Source organism: Blastocystis hominis, assembly GCF_000151665.1.
Source record: "Blastocystis hominis, Singapore isolate B (sub-type 7) whole genome shotgun sequence assembly, scaffold_20".
Taxonomy (NCBI): Eukaryota; class Bigyra; order Opalinata; family Blastocystidae; genus Blastocystis; species Blastocystis hominis.
Window position 1 is genome coordinate 132,164 of NW_013171828.1, and position 25,693 is coordinate 157,856.

Consider the following 25,693-nt stretch of genomic DNA (forward strand, 5'->3'; position numbering starts at 1 on the left):
GAAACGCTTCAGCGTACCTGTCGAGGTCTCAATCACTTCAGTCTTATTCACCTTTACACCCCACCATCGGAATCCTAAATCATCGACTTCATAACGGCATCCTATGCATCAGACACCTATCTCGAATCGAACGGCATTCTTCATTAAGGTTCCAACGCCCGCCGTAACAAGTATAGAAAATCTTGCCATAAAGATTGTCCTTGCAGTCAAGAACGACTTGGGTCATGAAACCAGCTTCAGGAAGTGGAGGGTCGTCCACCTGGGGACAGATTCCACCCCATTCCTGAGCAGTTACCAGACTGACTATGAATAGCTAATATGTTACGCCAAGTTACCAATTGCATACAAATACGAAATATTTCATCATTCTAAACAGGAAATAGCTTAACGACATAAATGGAAAAAGAACAATTCAAATAATCGCCAAATCCACCCCATCCCCGCGGAACAGTTTAAGTCACGCAAATGATTAAAACAAACAACAAAGTATACAATTTAATCCGAATCATCGTCGGACCCAAGGTCGCTACTTGACTCTTCCTCCTCCTATCCTTTAATCAAATAGCGGGAAATTACCTCCTTTCTCTCGCGCTCTTCGTCCTTTTCTTGCTGCTTTATTCGTTCCAGAATCTTCTGAGCCACTGGATCATTTTTGCCGTCAAACCGATCTTTCACGTTTTGTTTGTTCAGGGGGTCGTTCGGATCGTGGGGAAGCTCATGTCTACAGAGAATGCCGCCATGCGAAGAATACCTGTAAGGACAGCTCTTTCCTCGTGTGCAGCAGCCGCGTGCATAAAAAGAACACAATTGAGGAAGGTTTCGCTGGTAGAAAGGCTTCTTTCGCGCCAGTCGTAGCAATGTAGCGTTGACTTCAGTCTTTGCATAGGGAAGGTCGCCGACAGAGGCCTACGAATAATGTCCGATAAGGGGGCAGTACCTTCTTTTCCATTTCCTGCATATATACTGCACGATTTGCCTTCTCAATGGGCATCGTCAAAACTTGCTGCCGGGCAAGGAATGTATCTCGCACCTGTGTGGGCAAGCCAAATGTCAAATCCAGAACGCAGCACTGGCAAACATTTTTCGTTTTTGCACACATTTGGCAAACTTGCGTAGATTTATATCGTGCGTCCGTCCCTGCCTTCCATCGGAAATTCGTAAAGGGTCTGCCACAACTCTTACACCCCTTTCCATAAGGAACGCGAATCATTCGGACGTAGGGGTTGTTTCCCAGACAAGTTTCACACAAGATTGGAAACTCGTCATTTTCCACGTCTTGGATGTTCGCATCTCTCTTCACTGGCATTCCGCGGTCTGTCGACATGATGATAGACTAAGTAACTAGATTTCATTCATTCGTACAAAATACGCACAGAAAGAAATTGTATTGTTCAAAGGAGTGAATGGAAGTGATCGGGTTTTGGTGTTTCTTTCAAAGCCAATGGAAGTTCCTTCTAGAGTTGTGGAATAGAGAGTCTGCCTGTTCAGAAATGGTTCTCAAATGAAGGAGAATCGGAAGCTGGGAGGCATTTCAACAATCAAAAAAGATTCTGCATCTAGCAAATAGAAATATCACTTACATATGATTTCTACTCTCAACAGTCGGTAGACCAAACTCTTTAACCTTCCTTTCAGCACTTTCATACAATCAAATGATAACGTTTGTGATAATCATTTCGGACCATTTTTAATTTCAAATAGGCTCGAGTTGCAGAGAAAACCCTGGCCAATCCAATATTGGTGCATCCAATCAATTCGCAGTTTGATGTTCTACATCAAACTCGTCCTTTCGTGATTCGTTGGAAGCAATGTCGGAAGCAAGCACTCGTATCGCTATTGTGGATGGTGAAAAGGTGGGTGCGGAGGGTTTGAGGTGATTGCTAGTGTAAACCTAGCCGTTGCAATTTGGAATGTAAGAGATACTGTCCCCTTGTGAAGATGGGGAAGCTGTGTGTAGAAGTCAAGTCTACCTCCAAGATCAGTTTCATCTCGGAAGAGCTGTGCATTGGATGTGGTATTTGTGTGAAGAAATGCCCCTACAAGGCAATCAGCATTATCAATCTTCCTAAAGTAGGTCAGTGTTGTGAAATCGACCTCTAGAGTCTTGAGAACGAAACGACACACCGATTCGGACCGAACTCTTTCAAGCTGCACAGGTAGGAATACGATCGAATGGTCCAACACTAGACTTCCCACTCCTCGTCCGAATCAAGTGTTAGGTTTGGTCGGAACGAACGGTATCGGTAAGTCGACAGCCCTGAAGATCCTTGCGGGCAAGCTGAAGCCGAACCTGGGTAGCTTCAACAACCCTCCGGATTGGGAAGACATTTTGAAGTATTACCGCGGCAGTGAGTTGCAGAACTACTTAAAGCGAATTCTGTTGGACGATCTGACGGCGGTGACGAAGATCCAGTACGTGGACATCATTCCGAAGCATCTCCGCGGGCAAGTGGAGAAGCTGATCAACGCGCGCGACAAGCGTGGGATCCGCGACTCGATCTGCTCTGTGCTGGAGCTGAACCACCTCATGAGTCGTGACATCGACCAGCTCTCTGGCGGTGAGCTTCAGCGCTTCGCGATCGCGATCACCGCCATGGCGAAGTCGGACGTGTACATGTTCGACGAGCCGTCGTCCTACCTGGACGTCAAGCAGCGTCTGCGCGCCGCCGAAGTGATCCGCTCGGTGCTGGAGGCGAAGGACGGCGTGTACGTGATCGTCGTGGAGCACGACCTCGCCGTGCTGGACTATCTCTCCGACTTCGTCTGCGTGCTGTACGGCCGTCCCGGCGCGTACGGCGTGGTCACGATGCCGTTCAACGTGCGCGATGGCATCAACGTGTTCCTCGCGGGCTTCGTCCCCACCGAGAACCTCCGCTTCCGCGAGCTGGAGCTGACCTTCAAGGTGGCGCAGACGGCGGACGACGTGAAGAAGGGCAAGCGCGACAGTCTGTACGAGTACGAGGCGATGACGAAGACGCTGCAGGGGAAGGGACACAAGTTCGTTCTGCACGTGGAGAAGGGCAACTTCAGCGAGTCGGAGATCATCGTGATGCTCGGAGAGAACGGAACCGGCAAGACCACCTTCATCCGCATGCTCGCCGGACTCATGAAGAGCGACGAGGAGGAGGCTGGCCGCGCCCCGTCCATCCCCGCGCTCTCCGTGTCGTACAAGCCGCAGACGATCTCTCCGAAGTTCCAGGGCTCCGTGGAGGACCTCTTCCAGACGAAGATCCGCGCCGCGTACATCCACCCGCAGTTCCAAACCGACGTGCTGAAGCCGATGAATCTCGACGGAATCATGGACCAGCCGCTGTCCGTGCTGTCGGGAGGCGAGCTGCAGCGCGTGGCGCTGGTGCTGGCGCTCGGCAAGCCCGCGAATATCTATCTGATCGATGAGCCGTCGGCGTATTTGGACTCCGAGCAGCGTATTGTGTGCGCGCGAGTGGGCGAGGAGAGCGGCGGTGAGGCGTAGATTATCAAGCGATTCATTCTGCACGCGAAGCGCACAGCGTTCATCGTAGAGCACGATTTTATTATGGTAGGACGAAGAGACCGCATCATGACTGTAGGCGACCTATCTGGCCGATCGCGTGGTGGTGTACGAGGGACAGCCGGGCGTGGAGTGCACGGCGAAGTCGCCGGAGAGCTTGCTGACGGGAATGAACCGATTCTTGAAGCATCTGTCGATCACGTTCCGACGCGACCCGAATAACTACAGACCGAGAATTAACAAGATGGACTCGCAGAAGGATAAGGAGCAGAAGGCGAGCGGAAACTATTTCTTCATGCAGGATTAAGGGAAGGGACAGAGAGTTTTGGGGGAGTGTTTGTTGGAGAAGTGTTGTGATTTGTTGTGTTTGTGTGTTTGTGTGTGGGATGGGGATAAAGAGAGGATGATGGTTAGGGAGGATAAAGAGAGAATGATTGTTAGGAAGAATGAATAGAAGTTGATTGCTTGAAGAAGTGAAGGAAACAATCGAACATCAGTCGAATCGATTGAGAGAATGGAATACACGACTCATTCAACCGATCGATCAATTCATCAATCTCGCTTCGAATCTCACCACCCCTCTCACCCATTCCATCCCCAGCAACGACATCCACACATCGCCTCTTTCAAACAAACAATCGCACAGCGATCGAAGCCATTCGCAATTACTACTATACAATTCTACACCTTCTTCTCCATTTTCTCCAACGCCTCGTCTCCCAACTTCTTGAAAATCTGCGCATGCTCCTCATTCTCGAACACAAACGTGTATTTCGTCTCCTCCTTCATCAGCACATGCACCTACTCTCTCACCCCCTTTCTCCATCCCTACAGCACTCAATCCATTTCGACCCACTTTCCCCAGCAGCACACTTGTGATCGAATCCACCGCGATCATATGTCTACCGCTCACCCTCCCTCTTTTTTCACTCACATCAACTCATTCAATCGCGAATACACCGCGATTTTCCCTGCATCCAACGCGGCTTTCGGCAACATCCACTTCAATTTGCATGGATACACGCCTCGAATCGTGATCTACACTTCACTACACCGCCTAGTTCGACTTCTGCTGCAAGCCAAGTGACATATCCCTTCTTCTGATCGTGCCGATACTCGTAAAGCAATTCATTTCGAATCCGCGATTCGTGGTACATTCGTTTATAATTGCAAAACAATCGAACAAAGTGTTGTCTGTCCGCCACAGACTCAAAAAACACACAAAGCGGCTTCATCACGCGATACTTCACCGAATCATATCTACATTCATCGCGTTCTCCGCACTCTCTACATCGACAAGCGATCCGGAATTCGAAAGAAGATCATCACTCCGCGACACGTCGACCGATCTCCGTTGCACACATGTCCATGCTCGTCCACCACGCAAACCCCCGCGATCTCATCGAACGTTTTGTTTTCCCGCCTCTACTCCTCACTTTCCCTTCCAACCCGAACATTTCCGATGAACGAGACCATGGTTCCCGTGACTTGCAGCAAATCAAAATGCACACTGCATCGCACTCATCGCTCCACGCCTACAACAACGACGGCTTCGCTTTGATGTGATACTCTCCCGTCGCTTCATAATTCTTCTTCTCCACCAATCCGCTCGTGTAATCTGCATTCATCACCTCTTTCTCTTCCATTCTCTACCATCAATCACCGGCCTCAGCGTCAGCGGCACTTCTTCGCCTTCTACTCCTCACCCGCCCTTTTTTTCCTCACCTTCAAACAGCATTTCCTTCAGCTCCGCCAAATACCCGCTCGACGACGCCACCGTGAACAGCTGTCCCAGCCCCGCCTTATAAAACGACTGGTTCTGCCGCCGATCCAGCGCGCCGACATGCAACGTCGACGTCAGACGCGTCAGCATCGGCCGTTCTTCGTGCGTCGTCGCGCCGCCACGCCCCGCTCCCGCGCGATCTTCGCGGGAAAGCGAGCTATTTCGCTTCATCTCCGGCGGCACGAACTCCATCGCCTCGCGCGGCTCGCTTTCCCGCGACTCCACGGACTGATGCAGACTCGACGCGTTGCTGTCGCGCCGCCCCACCGACCGCGTCCAGTTCCCCGTTTCCCCGTCGCTCTGCCGCCGCCCCGAGACGAAGGAGGGCGCGCCGCTGAGCGTGCTGCGCCGCCGGAAGAGCTTCTGCGACTCGGCGACGACGCGGCAGCTGGAGATCAAGTGGTTGGCGCGGCAGATGCGGTCGAGCGAGTCGAAGGAAAGGTCGGAGGCCGGGAAATCCGGAGCGAGCGGCTCGCCTTCGGTGGTGACGTAGCCGTCGGGGAGGAGGCGAGAGATCACGCCGGTGCTGCCTTGGTAGTAGACGGTCTCGCCGGAGGCTGTGGGGAAGAGAGAGAGGAAGAAAGTATATACGGTTCTGAAGGAAGTACCAGTCGTCGTGGCTGCTGATGGAGGCTTCGGGGTGAAGCTTGTTCATCAGATCGGCGGCTTTCGCTTTGGAGTCTTTTTTGACAGCGTCGTCTTTGTTGAGGGCGGCGTTTACGGTGACTTGGGTATCTTCTTTGAGGGTTTGGTAGATTTGGTTGACGGTCTTCTTGGTACGAGGATGGCTAGTTGAAACAGAACCGGAAGATGGGTTGATTGGATGGGTTTGTGAATAGGAATCGCTGCGATTTGAAAAGGAAGCATTGATTCGCGCCTTCACCGATTCTGATATTCCCGCACCTGCATGATCCGAATAGGAACGGCTCTCTCGGCTATTCACCGAATTAGGCACATGAGGAACCAAAATCTAATGTTCACCTCGTGATAGGATGCCTACCAAGTGGCCATGTGATATTACATAATAGTCCTTAATATCGGCACAACGATATCCATGCAGACTATTATCCGAATTTCGACTTTCCTCCCATAAATACGGACTTAGCTCTTTGTTGCAATTTTCGGGAAGCTCCGCGTATTCCTTTCCAGACAGAACATGAACATAGTACCTATATTCGCACCAAAATAGATCACCAACACTGAATTATCTCGGATATTTTTCACTTTTATCCAAGAATATGCACTGTCAGGCATGACGGTAAAAAAATGAATCGGTTCGTAACTATCGATTGCTGTGTGTTTTTTTAAAATAATGTGAAATACCTCTTGAAGAATGACACGGAATAACAAAAAACAAAAAAACCCATCACACCCTTCGTTTTGCTATAATCATTGGTAGTGAAACAGCAGAATGCAGGCATTTCAATATCTCAAGAATCGTGGACTCATTTACCAGACTTCTCAACTGGCGGAAGAAGCTCTCAAATCGATACTTCCTAACCAGTCGATTTATTTGGGAGTCGATCCAACCGCAAAGGGGCTTCATATCGGACATCTTATGGCCTGTCGCATCTTAAAGCGATTCCATGATGCGGGAACAAAGTGCATTGCTCTGGTATCCCATTCTGACAGAAAAGAATGATATTTAGGTGGGTGGAGCGACAGCATTGATCGGAGATCCGAGCTTTAAGGTGAAAGAAAGAGATATTTTAAGCGCAGACGATGTGCAGGAAAATGTGAAAGAGATCCAGAACGATTTGAAGCGAGTTCTAAACAGCAATGGCGATGACAACCTTCTGTTCGTGAACAACTATGATTGGTACAAAAACATGGGAGTGATCGACTTTTTGCGAGACGTCGGAAAGTAGCCTTTCCCGACTTGATTTGAAAGACGATAGAAATATGCGCGTGCAGAGCATGCTAGCCAAGGACAGCGTGAGCAAGCGCATTAATTCCCCGAACAGTCTGAGTTTTGCTGAGTTTGCCTATCAATGCTTGCAGGCCAACGACTTCCTGCACCTCCACACGCAGTACGGCTGTGTGTGCCAAATTGGCGGGAGCGATCAGTGGGGAAACATCACTTCCGGCATCGATTTCGTCAAACGGAAGACAGGAGACGTAAGCCTTTTTGCTTTCGGCGAATCAAACGCAGGTGGTTCACGGGATTACGGTTCCGCTGCTGACGAACAGCAAAGGCCAAAAGTTTGGCAAGTCGGAGGGAAACGCGATCTGGATCAACAAATCGAGGACCTCAAACGTACGCGCAATAATAATGCTCTTCTTTGGTAGCACGACTTCTATCAGTTCTTTCTGCGAACGGAAGACGCGGACCTTCCCATTCTGTTCCGATTGCTCACGGACCTGCCTTTGGATCAGATTGATGCGCTGCTAGCGGAGCATCAAAAATGCCCGGAGAAGCGGGAAGCGCAAGGAGTTCTCGCTGGTACGACAAAGAGCAAGGGGATAATCAGCAGAAGAAATGATGCGTTCGGTTCGTTCAGAGCTGGATTTGCAAAAGGCGAAAAAGTGCGCAGAGCTCCTTTATGGAAAGAGCAAGCGCGTTGATCGATCGTCTCTTTTCGATGTTTTGGACGAATTGCCCATTTCGGAGTTCCGCGAAGCGGAGTTAGCCGGAAAATCGATGGCTGACTTAATCGTCTTGTTGGGGTTAGCGCCTAGCAAAAGTTGATTATGCTTGTTGTTTGGATCGATATGTAGAAGCTGCAAAGCGACTTATTTTAGGGAAGGGAGTATATGTTAATGACCAAGTACTCGACAGGGATCGGCCCCTTTGCCACGATGACTTAACCCATGAATCAGTTTTGATATTAAGCGTCGGAAAGAGAGATCGTAAATTTCTTACAGTAATTTGACATTTTTTTTTTAAATGAGTAATCTTGTACCGTTTAACAAAGAAGATGAAAGAATCAAGCAGGGATATAACGTTTTCGACAACTCCTGCCATTATTCAAATATACCAGAGGCAAATCGCCATAGAGTGTTTGTGGCTAATGAGATTAAGGAAAGCCTCTCATCAACATCGAGAGAAATGGATGATACCCTACCAAAAAGCTCCTATGGGTTGTTCTGCATTTTCTATTAATTCCTGTTTTGGATTGCTTTACATGCTTATCAATTCCTTCTCTACATGTTTGGGACCATTTCAGGCGTGTATCCTTCGGGAAATGTGTCTCTCTACCGGCTGTCTTCACTCTTGCCTTTCTTTTTTCCTTTTTGTTGAATACATAAGTTTGTAAGATAAGGGGGCTTCTACTCAGGTCGTTCAGTTGATGCCAAAGAACCTATCATCAATCTCTTATGAATTAATAAATGTTTGGAATGAAGAATTATAGACAAATCCACACCGACTCACTAATCCGAAAACCGTGTACCAACTGGATCGCAAAGAACCGTATCACTTGTCGTTATGTTCTTCGTTATGACGGGTTTTTAACAAAGAGAATAATGAGATTCGCACCACTCGCGCGCGTTCTGGAACATCTTGAGCCACGGGGACACAGGGTTGGTCCACTTCTCGGGCCAATAGGGCCACTGGAACTTCATGAACACTCTCTCGGGATGCGGCATCATGCAGAGATGGCGTCCGTCGGGAGAAGTGAGTCCCACCACCGAATACTCCGACCCGTTAGGGTTCATCGGATACTCCATGGTGGGTTGGCCATCGTCATCCACATACCGCAGAGCGACGCAGTTCTGCTCGAAGGCGGCCTTGCGGACCTCCTCGTCGGGCCAGAAGCAGCGGCCCTCGCCGTGGCACACCCACACGCCCAGCGTGCTGCCCTCCATGCCCTGCAGCATCACCGCGTTGCTCTTCTCCACGCGCACGTTCACGAACCGCGACTCGAACCGGCCCGACTTGTTCTGCAGGAACCGCGGCTGCTTCGTCTCCTCGATGCCGCGCCACGGCACGAAGTTCAGCTGCGCCATCAGCTGGCAGCCGTTGCAGATGCCCAGCGAGAACGTGTCCGGCCGCGCGTAGAACCGGTCGAACTGCTCCTTCAGCTCCTTGTTGAACAGGATCGTCGCCGCCCATCCGCGCGCGCTCTCCAGCACGTCCGCGTAGCTGAACCCGCCCACGAACACCACGCCGCGGAACTGGTCCAGCGTCACCGCGCCGCTCAGCAGGTCGCGCACGTGCACGTCCCACGGCTCGAAGCCCGCGGCGAACATCGCGGCGGCCATCTCGCGATCGCCGTTGGAGCCCTCCTCGCGGATGATCGCCACCTTGTACTTGCTCGCCTCCGCCTTCCACTCCGCAGGCGTCTCGCGCGGCGTGTAGGTGAGCTCCCAGCGCGGCGCGTGGCGCTTCTTCAGGCCCGCCTGCTCCTGCGCTACGCACTCGGGGTTGCACTGCAGCTTCTCCAGCTCGAAGGACGTGGCCTCCCACAGGTCGCGCAGCGCCGTCATCGCGTCGTCCAGCACCACCTCGCCGTTGAACCGCACCGTCACGCGGTCGCCCGCCACCGAGCGGCCGATCTGCTGCACGGGCACCTGCGCCTCGCGGTACACCTCCAGCACGCGCGGCAGGTTGGCCTCCGCCACCTCCACCACCAGGCCCAGCTCCTCGCAGAAGAGCACGTTCAGCAGCGAGTCGGTCTCGCTCTTCAGCTCCACCTCGATTCCGCAGTTGCCGCCGAACGCCATCTCCAGCAGCGTGGTGATCAGACCGCCGTCCGAGCGGTCGTGGCCGGCCAGCAGCGCGCGCTCGCGGAGCAGACGCTGCGTGGCGCGGAAGCCGCGGTCCAGCAGCGCGGTGTCGCAGTCGGGGCAGTCGTCGCCGACCTGCTTGAAGGTCTGCGCGAGCGCGGAGCCGCCGAGACGGCAGTGGCCCGCAGACAGGTCGACGAAGAGCAGCACGGACTCGCCCGGGTGCTTGAGATCGGGCGTCACGGTGAGCGACACGTCGGGACAGGCGGCGTAGACGGACACGACGAGCGTGCCGGGAGCCTTGACCAGCTCATCGCCGACCTTCGCGGCCATGGAGAGCGAGTCCTTGCCTCCGTCCACGGCGATGCCCAGCTCCAGCATGGCCTTGCCCATCGCCTCGCAGCAGTCGTACATGGCGGCGCCCTCGCCCTCCAGCTTGCTCGCCCACATCCAGTTGCCCGAGCACTTCACGTCCGCCAGGTCCGTGATCGCCGCCCACACCAGGTTGGTGCAGGCCTCGCCCACCGTCAGACGGCCCATCGCCGCGGGGTTCACCAGACCCTTCACCGGCTGCTCGCCGATGGCCGTCGCGCAGCCCGTCGTGGAGAAGTGGCTCTGGCAGAACACGGCCACGTCGCTCAGCGGGAGATGCAGCGGGCCGCAGCACTGCTGGCGAGCGATCAGGCCCGTCACGGAACGGTCCACTTTGGTGGTCAGGAAGCGCTTGCTGCCCACGGAGAGCAGGCGCAGCACGCGGTCCAGAGCGCCGCTCACGGTGAGGTCCGCGGGCAGCGTCAGCGGCTGCAGCTGCATGGGCACGTGGTGGTCGACGAAGGTCTTCTTAGGCATATCGCCGAGCACCAGGTCCAGGTCCAGATCGACGGCGGTCTCGCCGGTCTTGCTGTCCTTGACGACCATGTGGCCGGTGTCGGTGATCTCGCCCAGGATCATCACGGGCACGTTCTCGCGACGGCCCACCTCCTCGATGAACTCACGGTCCTCGGGGCGGATCAGGATCGCGTCGTTCTCCTGGAACTCCGCGCCCCACAGCTCGCGCACGGACATCGTGGGGTCGCCCACCACCACCTTGCGGATGTCCAGCTCCGCTCCGTTCGGCGCCGAAATCTCCTTCAGCACGTTACCGTTGCCTCCGGCGCCCTGGTCGTGGATCGACACGATCGGGTTCGCGTCGCGGCACTCGATCGCCGCGCGGATCACGCGGTTCATCTTGTTCTCCATCTCCGCATCACCTCGCTGCACCGCGTCGAAGTCCAGCGCGGCCTGCGCGGCGTCCTGCACACGCGAAGAGGCCGCACCGCCGCCCAGACCGATGCGATAGGCGGGTCCGCCGACCTTCACCACCAGCATGCCCTTCTCGGGCTGGCCCTTGTGCAGATGGCGGTCGTCCAGCTGGCCCACGCCGCCCGAGAACATGATGGGCTTGATGTACTCGCGGCGCTCGCCGTTGGGGAGGCGCAGACCGAACGAGCGCGTGAATCCGGTGATCACCGGCTCGCCGAACTTGTTGCCGTAGTCCGAAGCGCCGTTGGACGCCTCGATCTCGATGGTGAGCGGCTTCGCGAGGTTGCCTAGGCGTGACAAAAAAGGCAACGCGCTTACTGGGATACTCCCACTTCTCCTCCCAGGGCAGATCATAGCCGGGAATGTTCAGCGAGCCCACCGCGTAGGCCGCCGTACCCGCAGTCACGTTGGCGCCGGTGCCGGTCGCCTGCACATCGCGGATTCGGCCTCCCGTGCCGGTTCTACACGTCACCGCCTTGAACCACAGCCGACTCGGCGCCGGGGAAGGGAGCCACGCCCGAGGGGAAGTTGTGCGTCTCGGCACTGAGCAGAATGTGCGACATGAACTTCTGCTGCACGAACTTGGAGGGCTTGCCGGGGGTCTCGGGCTGGATGGTGGAGATCTCGAATCCGCGAATGGCGGAGGAGTTGTCGTTGAAGGCGATCACGCTGTTGGATCGGCGCTCCTCGGTGAGCGTGTCCTTCACAATGCGGAACAGCGAGCGGTCCTTCTTCTCCCCGTCGATCACCATGTTGCCACCGAAGAACCAGTGACGCGAGTGCTCGCTGTTGGACTGGGCGATATCGAACAGCTCCACGTCCGTGGGGTCACGCTTCAGAATATCGCAGAACAGGTGCGTGTAGTACGCCAGATCCTGCTCATCGAACGACAGACCGAACTCGGCGTCGAGCTACGTGTGAAGAATCGCTGCCGCCACACACCTCTTTCAGCTCTTCCTTGCCGCGAGCCAGCACGGGGTAGGTCTTGATCGGAGCGGGCTCGATGCCCAGCTTAAAGGACGTCAAACGGGTCAGGTAGGGCTGCTCGGTCATGCGATCATGCACCGATTCTAGCGGTCACGCGGTCCAGAAGCACTCACTGGTGAACGCGTCCTTCTCCTCGGCAGTGAGGGGCTCGCTGCAGTGCAGAAGGTAGCGACGAGAGCACTCCGCACGGGGAATGTTGTCCAGACCGCAGGCATGGAAAATGCTGATCGCGTTCGTAGACCAGGCAGTAGAGAAGTTCAGACGAGGACCCACCTCGGTCAGATAGTCCTTCTCATCGTTCTCCTTCAGGAAAGGCTCGCTTCCGAAACCCTTCGGGTTGTAGCTCTCGCTGAGCAACCAGGTAAGCACCTAGCGATTAGATACGCGCACACGAGCCCAACGATCTTCTGCTCAGGAGTGAACTCGGACGAAATCTGGATGTTGTAGCAAAACTCCGTTTCGATCTTCACAATCTTCTCAGAAACATTCTTTCTCGACTTTCTCAAAAGGTTGTCGGTGGCTGCCTCAGTGAGACCGGGAGTACGAAAGTAGTGGACAACAACTTCTCTATTGGCTCAAAACGCTTTGCATCGGCCCTACTCCATAATATAAGAAAAGGGATATCAAACGAAGTTCGAATATGAATGTGAGAAAGGAGAAGGGTGGCTACAAAATCGCGGGGATCCAAAAAACTTTCACCACCGAAAAACGAAAGATTTTCCTCTTTTTTTTGTTGTAGGGGGAGTAAGTAGGTGACTTTTATTGCTACAATTCTACTGACTTTTGTGTCTTCGACGCACTCTTCGATTTCACAAAAGTTCCAAGAGTCTGAAACATCGCTCTTGATGGTAGATAGAGAGCTGCAGATAGATGCAACTACGCTGCTTGGTGGCATCGTAGTCCTGAAATGGCATATACTTATCTTGTTTAGTGATTTGGCTGTGTTTTCTCTTGTTTGTTGAGTCCATATCAATATATCTTTACATAACAAACCAAAAAATCTCATTTTCTTGCAGCTCTGTTTAGAATTGACAGGTTTGTCAAATTGGGACAGAAAATAGTCGTTGTTTGTAATACTTTATGGAAACGGAAAGTGGATACGTCCCGAAGAACATCCTCATTACGGGAGGAGCAGGTTTTATGTAGTGGCAATTCTCAGCACTCAAATCCAGAGCGTCTCATGTGGTGACCCTGCTGGTGAACAAGTACCCCCAGTACAAGATCGTGAATCTAGATTGTCTGGATTATTGCGGTACATTGAATAATCTCAAGGAGGTCGAGAACAAGCCGAATTACAAGTTTGTAGAGGTACATATCTATTATAACATTTGATCCGAAGGGAAATATCATGAGTTCCTGCTTTGTCCGTTATGTTCTGAAAAGTGAAGAAATTGATACTGTGATCCATTTTGCCGCGCAGAGCCACGTCGGTACGCAGCATTCTGCACTGTATCCCTCATAGATAACTCCTATGGAAACAGTCTGACATTCACGTATAACAACGTTGTGGGAACGCACGTGATGCTCGAGGCCTGCCGGCTCCATGGCATCAAGCGGTTCATCCACGTCAGTACAGACGAGGTGTACGGTGAGCAGCAGGATGGTCAGGAGAACGTGACTGAAACGGCTCTATTGAACCCTACAAACCCGTACGCTGCCACGAAGGCCGCCGCGGAGTTCATTGTGAAGGGCTACCAGCACTCCTACAAGATGCCGATCATCATCACTCGCTCCAACAACGTCTATGGTCCTCATCAGTATCCCGAGAAAGTAATTCCTAAGTTCATTAACTTGGTGAAGCGCGGACGTCCCATGTAAGCAATCGACGACATCAAGTGTGTAATCCCATAGGACGATCCACGGCAAGGGAAACAATCTCCGAACATTCCTCTATGTGCGTGATATCGCGAAAGCGTTCGATCTGATTCTCCACAAAGGCAGGACGGACGAGTTGTACAACATCGCGGGTCGAAGTGAGGTGACTGTGCACGAAGTGGCCCGAGTCATTTGGAGACTGATGGGAATGGAAGGAGACGTGGAGGAACACATCCAGTACGTGAAGGACCGCGAGTTTAATGATTATCGATATGCGATCGATGGTCGCAAGTTGGAGAAACTAGGCTGGAAAGCGGAGACGGATTTCGAGGATGGAATGAAGGAGACTGGTAGGCGCGTGGAGTTGACACGATGAAATTATAGTTGCCTGGTATCTAGCGCATCCGGATCACTGGAGTCACTACGAAGCTGCCCTTGAGGCGCATCCGCGCATTGCGTCCACGATGGTGAATCCTATGGTTCTATAATGATATGTCTGTGATTTTGTTTGACCAATCAAATACGAGCGCACAGAATTATAGGGCAATCGAAATCTGGTCGGATTTTGTTAGACCAATCATTTCCATTTCGAATTTATCTTTGAGTTGTCATTATTGCATTCAGTTTTCAATTACTATTCGCAAATGGTAGGTGTGGTGTAAAGATCGTGACGAATGGCGAAGATTTTGAGAGGATAGCGGCTCATTCCTTGTGTAGGCTGGAAAAGGTGGAAAAGGAGGAAAGGGAGGAAAGGCCCCCTCGACAAAGAAGCAGGTGACGACCCGTTCGACAAAGGCAGGACTTCAGTTCCCTGTCGGTCGTATTCACAGATTCCTGAAGGGTCGTGTATCTTCTAGACAGCGTGTGGGAGCCACTGCTGCCGTGTATATTGCTGCCATTTTGGAATATCTGAGCGCCGAAGTGCTGGAGTTGGCTGGAAATGCTTCCAAGGACCTGAAGGTGAAGCGTATCACTCCCCGCCATCTGCAGCTCGCTATTCGCGGAGACGAAGAGTTGGATACTCTTGTCAAGGCTACGATTGCTGGAGGAGGTGTCGTTCCGTACATTCAGCCCACTCTTATCGGAAAGGACGGAATTGAGGAGGATGAGAAGGAGTTGGAGATGGAAGAGGTGGATGATGCTGAGTAAGTTTTGTGTATCTGGATATATCTATGTTATGTAAAATAACAAATATTAGCGTTCTGTTTGTTACAAACACCCAAATTAAGGTTGTTTCTGTCTTGAATGAGTTGTTCTTCGGTTCTTCGCGTCGCTTGCTGCTGCTGGATCGTCTCCTCGCGAATCTTCTTCAGCAGCGTCCCTCTCTCTTTGATTCGTTTCTCTGTCAACTACCCCTCACCGCTTCGATCCACACCTACCTCGATGCCTGCTTTCCGCACTTCGTACCATCGGCTCAGCAGCGATTCGATCATCTTCTGGTCGTTGTCCTGCTGCACACGGTCCATGTTCGTCATCTTCGGACGCTTCGGCTCCACGACTGGCATCGGCATCGGCGGTCGGCGGTAGCCCGCCTGCATCGGAGGCCTCGCGCCGGGCATCATGCCTTGCATCGACTGCAGCGGACGGGGCATCACTCCCTGCATGGGGCTCGGCATCATGCCTTGCATTGGCTGCATTGACTGCATCGACTGCATCGACTGCATCGGATTCGGATATATCGGCTGCATCGGACCTTGCATTAAACCTTGCATCGGACTTTGCATCGGTGGCTGTGTCATCGGGGAGTAATTGAGCGGAGAAGGCATTTGCTTCGGATTCCGCGCCATGTTGGCTTGGGCTGGAGGCATTCGCGGATCCTCCTAGAAAGTCAGGAGTTTTGCAACAAAAAGCAAACAGAACGATGTGAAAGGCACAGAAAGTACTTGCTGTCCAAGCTCTGTACCGAGGGGGGTAAACAGGAATAATGGTAACACTTTGTGCAGCGGAAACATTTGAGTAAAGGATTATTCATATCGCTGGGACCGTGGCAGGCATAGCAGCGGTGAGAAGGGCACACAAAATCGAGAGTAGACAAAGACCGTGGGTTGCAGCGGCAACACGCTTCTCGTTTGTGGAAGTACCGTCTGCAATCCGGATAGGAGCACTGAACAAGCTCAGAATCTAATTCGCGCTGTTTACACTCGAAGCATTCGTGCTATTCATTATGAACGGCAGTCGCCAATACAGATCGTTTCACACAATCGTTGCACTTCCAGCTTCGATCAGGAACAGAAGTGAGTCTTAAACTATCAATCAACTCATAGAATGGCTCACCGTACCATTGTATGTGAAATGATCTCAAGCATCCCCCTGAACAGCGGACTGGACAATTAGGGCGTTCACAAATAGCGCATATGTTATCGCTAAACTACATGTAAAAAGAATAGATGTATCAATTGTACCGAAGACATAAATTCACCCCAGATTAATATTACCAAATCGAATTGAAAGTGAATGTTTTTCACAAATATCGAAATAGAGAGGGACAAACAGAGCCCACATAGCTCAGTCGGTAGAGCGTTAGGCTTTTAACTTAACGGTCTGGGGTTCGAGCCCCCATGTGGGCGATTTCTTTTTGAATTTTTGTTTGTTTTTTCACACACTTTCTCTGGAAAATGTATATCACCAAAGACCCTGAGAGAAGAAAGGCTATGAAGAATAGCATTCAGAAAGTACTGGAAGGACGAACGTAGGGTCGCTGTAGCCGATGCTGAGTCACAGAGATAATAAGATCCTTTTAAAGACTGCTCAGTTCGCATTTGATAAGCTGCTTGTGGAGAAAGGGGACGACAACACGATTCGGCAAGCGTTGCGAGAAGAGTTAAATCAAATCGTCACGAAGGGTAGTGCGTTGTGTGCTGAATCGATTCATATAGATCTCGACATCGTTGTTGATAGTCTGCTGGATTTAGCTCATCGCTACTCTGTTCACGTTGTGGAATATATTGATGGTTTAGGAATCGAGCGATAAGCCAAGAGGCTCGAGAGATAGTCGTTCTTACAGTCATTCTGCTTCTCCTCAATCGGGTCGCTCTCGCAGTCGCTCTCGCAGCCACTCTCGTAGTCACACTCGGAGCCGATCGCGTAGCCGATCGCGTTCCTACTCTCGGTCGCATTCTCGAAGTCGCTCGTATGGACGCCGTCGCTCTGGAAGTCGCAACGACCGTCGCCGCTATTCGCGCTCTCGCAGTCGATCAAACGAAAATCGTCGAGAACAATATCGAAATCGCTATCGTACTTATGACAACCAAGTAATGATTATGCGTGTTTTAACTAATGAGTAGAAAGGAGGACAGTGTAATTGGGGTGTTTCGTGCGATGACATGTGTAGATGGCAATCGAGTCGATTCGGGTCCCCGTGGTCGTGGTCCGATGAACAACAGCTACATGATCAAAGAAATGATGCAACAACTGATCCATCTGGTATCGAAGCCTTCGGATCAGAAGCAAGGTACTCCCTTTTCCTCTCTTCTTTTAATCTCTTGCAGACCAGGCCTCGTTCTCGCAGCTCGAAACCGAGCCCGCCGAGCCCAGTACTCTCTTTCCTTTCTCGCTCTCCCTCAGAAGAGAACCTCGAGAACTGCATCAAAGTGGACCATCTCGTCGGCAAAAACCGCGACGTTTCCCCTTTTTCTTTCCCTCCCCGCTAGGTCCTCACGCTCAGCAACTACTTCAAGCAGTTCGGCACCATCTGCGGCGTCCGCGTAGCTGCCTCCTTTCTCTCTCTCTCCTCTAGATCGTCGACTCTCAGTCCGCCATCGTGCAGTTCTCCTCGCCCTCCGAGGCTCGCCAGGCTCTCCAATCCAACGTTCCCGTCTTCAACGACCGCCTCATCGAGGTCCACGCCTGCTCCAGCGACCTTCTCCACGCCCCCACCGCCTCTCTCCCCGCCGACGCGGACTCTACCGCGGGGAAGGCCGCGGGAAACCGCGGGAAACAGGACGAAATGGACAAGAAACTGAGTCTGATCCACCAGCGGCAGATGCAGAAGATCAAAGAGCTGACGTTCTATCGCACGCAGGTCGCCAAGCTGCTCAAGCTGCTGCCGCTCTACGTGTCGCTGTGGGAGCGATCGTCCGACGAATCGCGCGCCGCGCAGGAGGACCGAATCCGCGATGTCGCCATGAAGATCTTCGGGTTTTCTCGCGATCTGTACGGACTCATCAAGTGCGGCATCGACAAACTCGAAGAGAAGGAGAAAGAGAAGGAGAAACGGGGAAACGGGGAAACGGAGAAACCCTTGGAAGAGAGTGGAGAGGCTCCCAATCCATCGAATTCATCGAACATGTCGAACGCGTCGAACTCGATGGAGGCCGGGGAATCCTCGGAGAGCTCGGAAATGCCGGACAATGGCGAGCGAGCGCAGACGCAGCTGTTCGCTCTGCTGGACCAGGTGCGTGATGCGGTGCGGTCGACGGCGATCTTCGAAGAAATCAACGCGAAAGCGAACGATCTCGCGAAGCAAGTGCTCGACCAGACTGCGCAGGAGATCCAGATCCAGCAGAACGCCATGCGGACCACCTCGCGTGGACGCGGACGGGGCGGGTACCGTGGACGCGGAGGAGGCTATCGAGGTCGTGGAGGGCGCGGAGCGTTCCGTCCGCGCGTGGATGTGTCGAAATATCAGCTGGATTTCCGGCCGAACGTAGTGTATCTCAAAGGACTGGACGGGGCGAGCGAGGAGGATGTGCGGAGCGCGCTGAAGAATTATGTGGGGGTGAGGAGCGTGGCGGTGACGAATAACGAGGCCACGGTGGTGTTCGAACAACATTGGCAGACGAAGAAGCCAATCCAGGATGGATTGAATATTCGTGGGAAGGTAGGCCTGGGGAAGATGTTCTAGGTAGATGATAACTCCGGAATTGAGCAACGATCTATATGTGCCTCCCCAGCCAGAACAGAGCGCTACCGAGACGAACTAGGCTGATATTATTGAATTTGCTTTCGACTGTTTGTTGTATACCTGTGTGTTGAAGGTGTGTGTTTACGAAACGTTGTGTCCCATATTTGGACGATTTACGTGGTTTGTCCTTCCTAGAAGGCGTAGAGCACTTTTCTATGCGTTTATCGAAAACACCAATTACTTCGTAGAGAGAATAATTACCGCGGTAAAATCTCCAAAAGTTCGCCACGAAATCACCCCCATAAATACACAAACCTCATGATTTATTTAAGGATTCTTCATTCGAACTTTAATGAAGGTAGTTTCCGTTCTATTATTGCTGCTTGCATGTAACAAACCCATGGGAATGGTCATATGTAGTTTCGTTTGCCATTGAATGCGAGACCGGAATGGTCCCGATCTACATCAATCGCATATATAAGTCAAATGCGTTTGAGGAAACCTTCCAGATTTGGGAGGGAGAGCCCAAAACGGGTACTCTGATGTACGAGAAGAATGGCCTCGACTTGGCAAATACTCAACAAAATTATGAGGTTTGCTTGAATAAGGCTCTTCATACTTTGGTTCTTTTGGATGCGTACGAAACACGACTCGTGATTAATGTCTAGTGGCGAAAACTATTGGACCCGTGACTCCTACATGACCATCTCGCAGGAAGGTGGTATCATGATTGGCCGCTACACCCTTGATAAGTATTCACGCCGCGAGTTCAAGTTCCAGCCCCATTCGGTTATGGAGAAGGGTTCATCCTGGAAGTACTCGAGCACCTATGCTGAGAATTGGAACACGCAAGACTTTGATGATGCTGGTTGGTCCTCGGGTTCCTACTTCCCTGTCGCCAACACGGACGTTATCACTCGCTACTACCGCAAGACCGTTTCATTCGGTGATTTGGCAGGCTTTGCTTCCTTCGAGCTGGCTGTGAACACAAACTACGGTATCGCCATGTACGTGAATGGACAAGAAATCTATCGCCACAACCTGCTTGCTGACGCTTCGGCCACCACTCCCGTGGAAGCAGAGGAGGAGGAGGCGTACTATCATCGTGCTTTTGCGAATCGCCACTTGCTCGACGGATCGGCTGTGCTGGCTGTGGAGATTCATTTCCCTGCTGATCACGCGCCCATCGTGGATCCGTTCAACGCGTTCGTGAATCTGGTGTACGGCAACTCGCACCGTACCTTCGATGGATCGGTGTCGGGAGATCATCTGGAGGATTATTGGGATGAATTGGGTGCGAATCTGTGGGACAACCAGCTGTGCAACAAGTGGTACAACAAGGGCTTCCCCGCGCAGAACATCTACACGTTCAACAGCAATCGCGCGGAGTACGTGAACTACTACACCATCACCACCGGTAACCAGGATGTGGAGCGTCGCCCCACGCAGTGGAAGCTGGAGGGAAGCAATGACGGAGAGAACTGGGATTTGCTGGACGCGCACATCGGCTATTCGTGGGATGGCTACGGTAACACTGAGCATTTCCCCATTCCCCAGGTGGCCAAGGGATACAGAATGTTCAAGTTCACGCTGCAGGCTTCGGGAATGAACGAGGCCGAGACTTCGGATGTCTCGCTCTACGCGATGGATCTGGAGATCGCTCCCAAGGAGATCTCCTACGGCAAGAACTTCGTGTTCTACCCTGGACAGCCCGTGAATGTATTCCCTGTCGCAAGGGGATTCTCCGACTGGAGCATCACCCCCGCTCTTCCTAACGGCATGTCGATCAACCCCAATTCCGGTCTCATTGCGGGAACCGTGCCTTCGGGTGTGGAGGTGGGTCAGAAGACTTACACCGTGTCGGCTACGCTGGCGGGTGCGGAGGAACCTGTGACCGGTGTGGTCTCTATCAACTTCCATACCTGCTTGGGCAATGGATATCGTCGTGTGAAGATCGATGCGATCAAGGGAAATCGCCGTGCTCGCCAGAGCTACGATATCGTGTCCAATGGAGAAGTCGTGGAGTCGGTCAATCTGATCGAAGTGTACAATTCTTATACTGGAACTGACACATCGTCGTCCTCCCAGACCGACTATTTCTGTCTGCCTGAAGGAAGCTATGAGATGGTCTTCCACACGGAGAATGGATTTGAGAAATGGGTGGACGGATCGTCCATCACGCTGAACACCTACACGCACACTGCGGCGAGCTACTTCATTGGAGTGTACTCTGGAATGAGAAATGGCGATCGCATCACGTTCTCGAACAAGTTCTTGATGAGCGGAGAGATGGACAAGTGGACCTATCTGGCTGACGGAACGGTGCCTGAGGGATGGAACACTGTGGAGTTCGGCGGTTCGTGGACGACTCTGACCGAAGGCAACACGGTGTCGCAGTCTGTGTGGCTGTTCCGCTCGACTGTGGAGATGGACACCATCCAGGGCTACAACAGCTACGAGCTGAACATGAACTGCCGTGCAGGTGTGGTTGTGTATCTGAACGGTGTTGAAGTGTACCGTGTGGGCGTGGAAGGAGAGGTGACTTCTGGAAGCACCTCCACGATCAATAGCGACAGCTTGAATCCTCATGTGCTCGTCGGATTGGTGGGTGCCAACTACCTGAAGGAGGGAAGCAACGTGTTCGCTATTGCTGTTGTGAACAGAGATGCCACGGAGCGAGCCATTGACTTCACTGCCACTCTGAATCTGCGTGCGGCGACTGCCGATCTCGCCCATGGAACCCAGATCTCTTCCTCTGCCTCTGGCGGTACTGCTGGAAACGCTTTCAACGGAAACATCGCGAACAAGTGGAGCGCGGAGCTGAGCGGTGCCTTCCTCCAGTTCCAGTGGACGGATACGCAGTATCGTCGCCAGCAAGTGAACAAGTTCTGCCTGGTGTCCGCTGCCAACGCTCCGGGTAACGAGCCTTCTGCGTTCACTGTGTCCACTCTGAACGGAGAGAACTGGACCCCTGTGGGAACCTACACGGGTGTGTACTGGACCGAGCGTACTCAGCGCCAGTGCTTCTACCTCTCCAACCCTGTAGCCATCCAGGGCATGAAGCTCGAGTTCACCGCTGTGGCTGCGCCCGAGAGCACCACCGTGGAGCTGGCTCTGTTCGATTTCCTGGAGGAGAACACGGACAAGGTTCTTCCCGATCTCTCCTTCTCTCCTGCTGCCATCAGTGGAATCGTCAACGTCCCGATCGAGCCCATCGTTCCTGCCAATCCCTACTACGAGGAGTTCTCTTCGAGCCCCGCTCTGCCCGCTGGTCTGGAATTCGGAAGCAACGGAGCGATCTACGGAACTCCCACCGAGACCGCTTCGGGTGTGTACACGATCACCGGTATCTCGATCAACGGCGAGGCCTTCAACACCACTGTGGCCATTGATATCAAGCAGTGCACTGGAGATGAGTCCCTTGTGTATGTCCACATCACCGACACTGACTCGCGTGGTTATTACATGGGATACGAATTGGTGGATCCTGTTTCGGGCACTGTGGTGGGTAGCCGCAGCGAGTTCGACAACAACGCTTTGTACATGTATCATCCCTATTGCCTGGGTCTGCGCAACTACCAGATCACTATGAAGGATTACTCGCGTGTCGCTTGGCCGGGTAGCCTTGAGATTCTGACGGCCTCCAAGAAGCTTTTGACCTCGTTCACTGTGGGTGGAAGCGTGACTCCCAAGACGGAATCGTTCTTCCCTCGAGAGGGCTACAGCGATGATTTGGATTGGCGCTATCTGATGGACAACACCGATCCTGTTTCCAACTGGTACACGAGTTCGTTCAATGGCGAGTGGCAGACCAGCAAGCTCGCCGATATGCCTGCTCCTCAGTACACTGCTGCCTACTACTGCACCACGTTCAATCTGTACTCGGCTCTGCCCTATGCCACCATGGATGTGACTGTGCACACGCGTGGAGGTTTCATTCTGTACATCGATGACGAGGAGAACGCTCGCTACAACCTGCCTCAGGGAGCCACGAACCATCTGACGCAGCCTGTGACCGAGGCGGAGGCCGCTACGGGCATTCGCATCTCGATCGATATGAGCCACATCTCCAACCAGAATAACGTGCTGTGCGTGGAAACCCACACGATCAGCATCCCTGAAGAGAACGAGTTCAACGTGGAAGTGGAGTTCGTGTACACTTCGACCGATCTGGTGGTGGATGGAACGATGAGCGCTTCGGATTTCGGTTACGATGATGATCAGTGGCATGAGACCAACGCCAACATTTTCGATAAGAACATCAATACCAAGTTCAACGTCATGAACGAGGATGCGATGATCGGAACGTACCACGTGTGGGCTGCCTGGACCTACAACAACAACCGCCGTGTGATCATCAACTACCTTCGCTTCTATGCTGGAAGTGAGGCTCCTCGTCGTCCCAAGCATCTGGATCTGTACGGATCGAACGATAATGGTGCGACCTGGCAATTGTTGATGGCGCAGCAGCCTACCTGGGAGTCTGCTGGAGGCTATGGCTACAACCGAGAGTACTCGTTCACGAACACGGTAGCTTACAACATGTACAAGCTGGAGGCCTACAAGTCCAATCTGCAGGGTATCGAAATGGCCGAGGTCTACTTCGGAAACACCAAGGCTGCTGAGATTTGCGCCTCGCAGGACAACTATTCGAGCGCGTACGTGGGCAGCAAGGCGTTCATTTCCTGCCCCACTGGATACACTGGCTTCATCTATCGTACCTGCGTGTCGACGCCGACGGGCAACCAGCTGGAGGAGGAAGAGGACAACCAGTGCACGCTGCTGCCTCCCATCGCTGTGATCTACGGCATTAACAACCAAGTGACCATCATCTACCAGAAGCAACAGTCCTTCGAGCCCACGGTCAGCGGATCGGTCGAGTCCTACAGCGTGGCTCCCGAGCTGCCTGCCGATCTGACGCTCGATCCCACCACTGGAGTGATTTCCGGAGCTTTGCAGAGCACGCAGACTGGAAACAAGTACACCATCACAGCGACCAACTCGGCTGGATCGCTGCAGACCGAGATTTCTCTCACCTCGATCGTTGTGAACTGCGAGGCCACGGCTGAGTATCTGGCCACGAACCACGGCGAGTACTCGGTGGCTGTGTGTCCTGAGTACTACACGGGTTACGCGATGGCTCGCTGCATGGGAGGCGAGTTCGAGGAGCCCAATCTGGAGCACTGCACGCCGCGTCTGAGCGGTTTCTTCACCTACGGAGTGAACTCGATCGTGCTGAAGACGAACCAGGAACTGACCCCGATCTCTCTGCTGACGGACGGAGCGTTCCCTTCGATCTCATGCAACAAGGATCTGCCGGAGGGTCTGGTGCTGGGTGAGGACGGAACCATCTCGGGTACGCCCACTGTGGCTTCGCCTGCTGCCGAGTACGAGATTACCGGAACCAACAGCGCGGAATCCAAGTCGGTGACGATCAGCATCACGGTGGAAGATAATGGCTGCGAGGCTCTGGACGAGTTCCCTGCTGTGATGAACGGAGCGACCTCGGAGGCTGCTGTGTGTCCTGAAGGTTATTCGGGCATGGCGACGCGTGAGTGTGTCAATGGCGTGTTTCAGCCCATCAACTATGAGGGATGCACGCTGCTGGCTCCTTCCAGCTTCTCCTATTCGCCCGCTTCGATGAGCCGCGACTCGCTGGAAGCGATCCGCATCGAGCCCTCTGTGTCGAACAAGGTGGACGTGTTCTCGTGTCCCTCGCTCCCCAGTGGTCTGCAGCTGCTGGACAACGGAGTGATCGCCGGATCGATCAAGGAGGCGGACACCTACACCTTCACTGTGACTGCGAGCAACGACGCGGGCTCCGCCCAGGCGACCGTGACCATCACGGTCACGCCGATTGGTTGCTCGGGAGTGGAGGGAATCTCGCTGGCTGACGGAGAGCGCTACGAAGAGCCCTGCCCCGAGAACTACCACGGTGTGGCGTATCGTACTTGCAGCAATGGCGAACTGTCGATTCTGAAGATGGACGAGTGCGTGCTGGACTTGCCGACCAATCTGGATTACAAGGAGAAGGAGATTGTGGTTACCACCAACGTGAACTACGAGGGATTGAGCGCTATGTACAACGGAACGGTGGAGTCGTTCATGATCTCGCCGGAATTGCCCGAGGGAATGGGCATTGCCTCGGATTCGGGTGCTATCTATGGAACCTCGGCGACGGCTTTGGATCGCACAGAGTTCGTGGTGACTGCGAGCAACTCTGCTGGCAGCACCAACGTGACGATCTTCCTCACTGTGGAGGTGCCTCACTGCCCGGCGATGGCCGATTTCCCGCGAACCGCCGCGAACGAGAGTTATTCGTTCGATTGCACGCAGATCTCTGGCTACAAGGGAGTGAGCGAGCGAACGTGCGTGTTGAACGAGGACAAGGCTACGGCTTCGTGGGCGATTCCGACTTCGTATTGTGTGGAGGATAAGCTGGATCTGTACTTCTTGATCGGAATTGTTCTGATCATCATCGGTGTTGTTCTGCTGGTTCTCGGCATTCTCTTCATGGTCAAGAGAGACAGAAAGACCCTGCCTAAGAAGCCTGCTTCCAAGACTGCTCCTCCTTCACCGATTCCGATGGCTCCTTCCCCTGTGCCGGCTATGCCTTCTCCAGTGCCCGCTATGCCTTCCCCTGTACCGGCTGCTCCTTCTCCAGTGCCGGTCGCTCCTGCACCCGCCCCTGCCCCTGCCCCAGCTCCAGCCCCCGCTCCGGCTCCTGCTCCGGCACCTGCTCCGGCTCCTGCTCCGGCTCCTGCACCAGCACCAGCACCAGCTCCTAAGACTGTTACATTGTAAA

General features: G+C 53.3%; 9 protein-coding genes; 4 read left to right on the plus strand and 5 right to left on the minus strand.

The window, feature by feature from the left end:
- Nucleotides 1-546: 546 nt before the first annotated feature.
- GSBLH_T00002401001 (uncharacterized protein) lies at nt 547-1,324 on the minus strand (the record flags this gene model as incomplete). Its single annotated transcript, XM_013041405.1, has 2 exons — nt 547-876; nt 911-1,324. 2 exons carry the CDS (start codon nt 1,322-1,324, stop codon nt 547-549), a joined length of 744 nt encoding a protein of 247 aa, XP_012896859.1.
- A 467-nt stretch (nt 1,325-1,791) lies between these two features.
- On the plus strand, nt 1,792-3,820 carry GSBLH_T00002402001 (uncharacterized protein). XM_013041406.1 has 6 exons: nt 1,792-1,853; nt 1,885-2,070; nt 2,101-2,156; nt 2,188-3,442; nt 3,473-3,538; nt 3,570-3,820. The coding sequence occupies exons 1-6, from the start codon at nt 1,809-1,811 to the stop codon at nt 3,795-3,797; spliced, it is 1,836 nt and encodes a 611-aa protein (XP_012896860.1). The 5' UTR covers nt 1,792-1,808; the 3' UTR covers nt 3,798-3,820.
- Nucleotides 3,821-5,192: 1,372 nt separating this feature from the next.
- On the minus strand, nt 5,193-6,170 carry GSBLH_T00002403001 (uncharacterized protein; the record flags this gene model as incomplete). XM_013041407.1 has 2 exons in its annotated part: nt 5,865-6,170; nt 5,193-5,830 (listed from the first exon to the last, which is right to left on the minus strand). Exons 1-2 carry the CDS (start codon nt 5,926-5,928, stop codon nt 5,193-5,195), a joined length of 702 nt encoding a protein of 233 aa, XP_012896861.1. The 5' UTR covers nt 5,929-6,170.
- A 514-nt stretch (nt 6,171-6,684) lies between these two features.
- GSBLH_T00002404001 (Tyrosyl-tRNA synthetase) lies at nt 6,685-7,838 on the plus strand (the record flags this gene model as incomplete). Its single annotated transcript, XM_013041408.1, has 5 exons — nt 6,685-6,888; nt 6,923-7,137; nt 7,172-7,391; nt 7,426-7,530; nt 7,563-7,838. 5 exons carry the CDS (start codon nt 6,685-6,687, stop codon nt 7,836-7,838), a joined length of 1,020 nt encoding a protein of 339 aa, XP_012896862.1.
- An 885-nt stretch (nt 7,839-8,723) lies between these two features.
- Nucleotides 8,724-13,236, minus strand: GSBLH_T00002405001 (uncharacterized protein; the record flags this gene model as incomplete). Its single annotated transcript, XM_013041409.1, has 7 exons — nt 8,724-11,530; nt 11,562-11,704; nt 11,736-12,154; nt 12,186-12,313; nt 12,344-12,599; nt 12,632-12,795; nt 12,831-13,236. The coding sequence occupies 7 exons, from the start codon at nt 13,234-13,236 to the stop codon at nt 8,724-8,726; spliced, it is 4,323 nt and encodes a 1,440-aa protein (XP_012896863.1).
- Nucleotides 13,237-13,310: 74 nt separating this feature from the next.
- GSBLH_T00002406001 (uncharacterized protein) lies at nt 13,311-15,194 on the plus strand (the record flags this gene model as incomplete). Its single annotated transcript, XM_013041410.1, has 6 exons — nt 13,311-13,372; nt 13,403-13,538; nt 13,570-13,660; nt 13,693-14,044; nt 14,082-14,403; nt 14,763-15,194. The coding sequence occupies 6 exons, from the start codon at nt 13,311-13,313 to the stop codon at nt 15,192-15,194; spliced, it is 1,395 nt and encodes a 464-aa protein (XP_012896864.1).
- Nucleotides 15,195-15,220: 26 nt separating this feature from the next.
- Nucleotides 15,221-15,664, minus strand: GSBLH_T00002407001 (uncharacterized protein; the record flags this gene model as incomplete). Its single annotated transcript, XM_013041411.1, has 2 exons — nt 15,221-15,394; nt 15,425-15,664. The coding sequence occupies 2 exons, from the start codon at nt 15,662-15,664 to the stop codon at nt 15,221-15,223; spliced, it is 414 nt and encodes a 137-aa protein (XP_012896865.1).
- Nucleotides 15,665-15,780: 116 nt separating this feature from the next.
- On the minus strand, nt 15,781-16,456 carry GSBLH_T00006511001 (uncharacterized protein; the record flags this gene model as incomplete). The annotated part of the gene is made up of 5 exons (XM_013041412.1): nt 15,781-15,865; nt 15,929-16,200; nt 16,231-16,291; nt 16,325-16,413; nt 16,448-16,456. The coding sequence occupies 5 exons, from the start codon at nt 16,454-16,456 to the stop codon at nt 15,781-15,783; spliced, it is 516 nt and encodes a 171-aa protein (XP_012896866.1).
- Nucleotides 16,457-19,337: 2,881 nt separating this feature from the next.
- On the plus strand, nt 19,338-25,692 carry GSBLH_T00002408001 (uncharacterized protein; the record flags this gene model as incomplete). Its single annotated transcript, XM_013041413.1, has 2 exons — nt 19,338-19,525; nt 19,557-25,692. The coding sequence occupies 2 exons, from the start codon at nt 19,338-19,340 to the stop codon at nt 25,690-25,692; spliced, it is 6,324 nt and encodes a 2,107-aa protein (XP_012896867.1).
- Nucleotide 25,693: the final 1 nt, after the last annotated feature.

Bases quoted from the DNA above. Each gene is read 5' to 3' on its own strand.
- GSBLH_T00002402001 (XM_013041406.1), top strand. From the start codon at position 1,809: ATGTCGGAAGCAAGCACTCGTATCGCTATTGTGGATGGTGAAAAG. The intron at 2,071-2,100 runs GTAGGTCAGTGT...ATCGACCTCTAG, and splicing joins GCATTATCAATCTTCCTAAA to AGTCTTGAGAACGAAACGAC. The intron at 2,157-2,187 runs GTAGGAATACGA...GTCCAACACTAG, and splicing joins AACTCTTTCAAGCTGCACAG to ACTTCCCACTCCTCGTCCGA.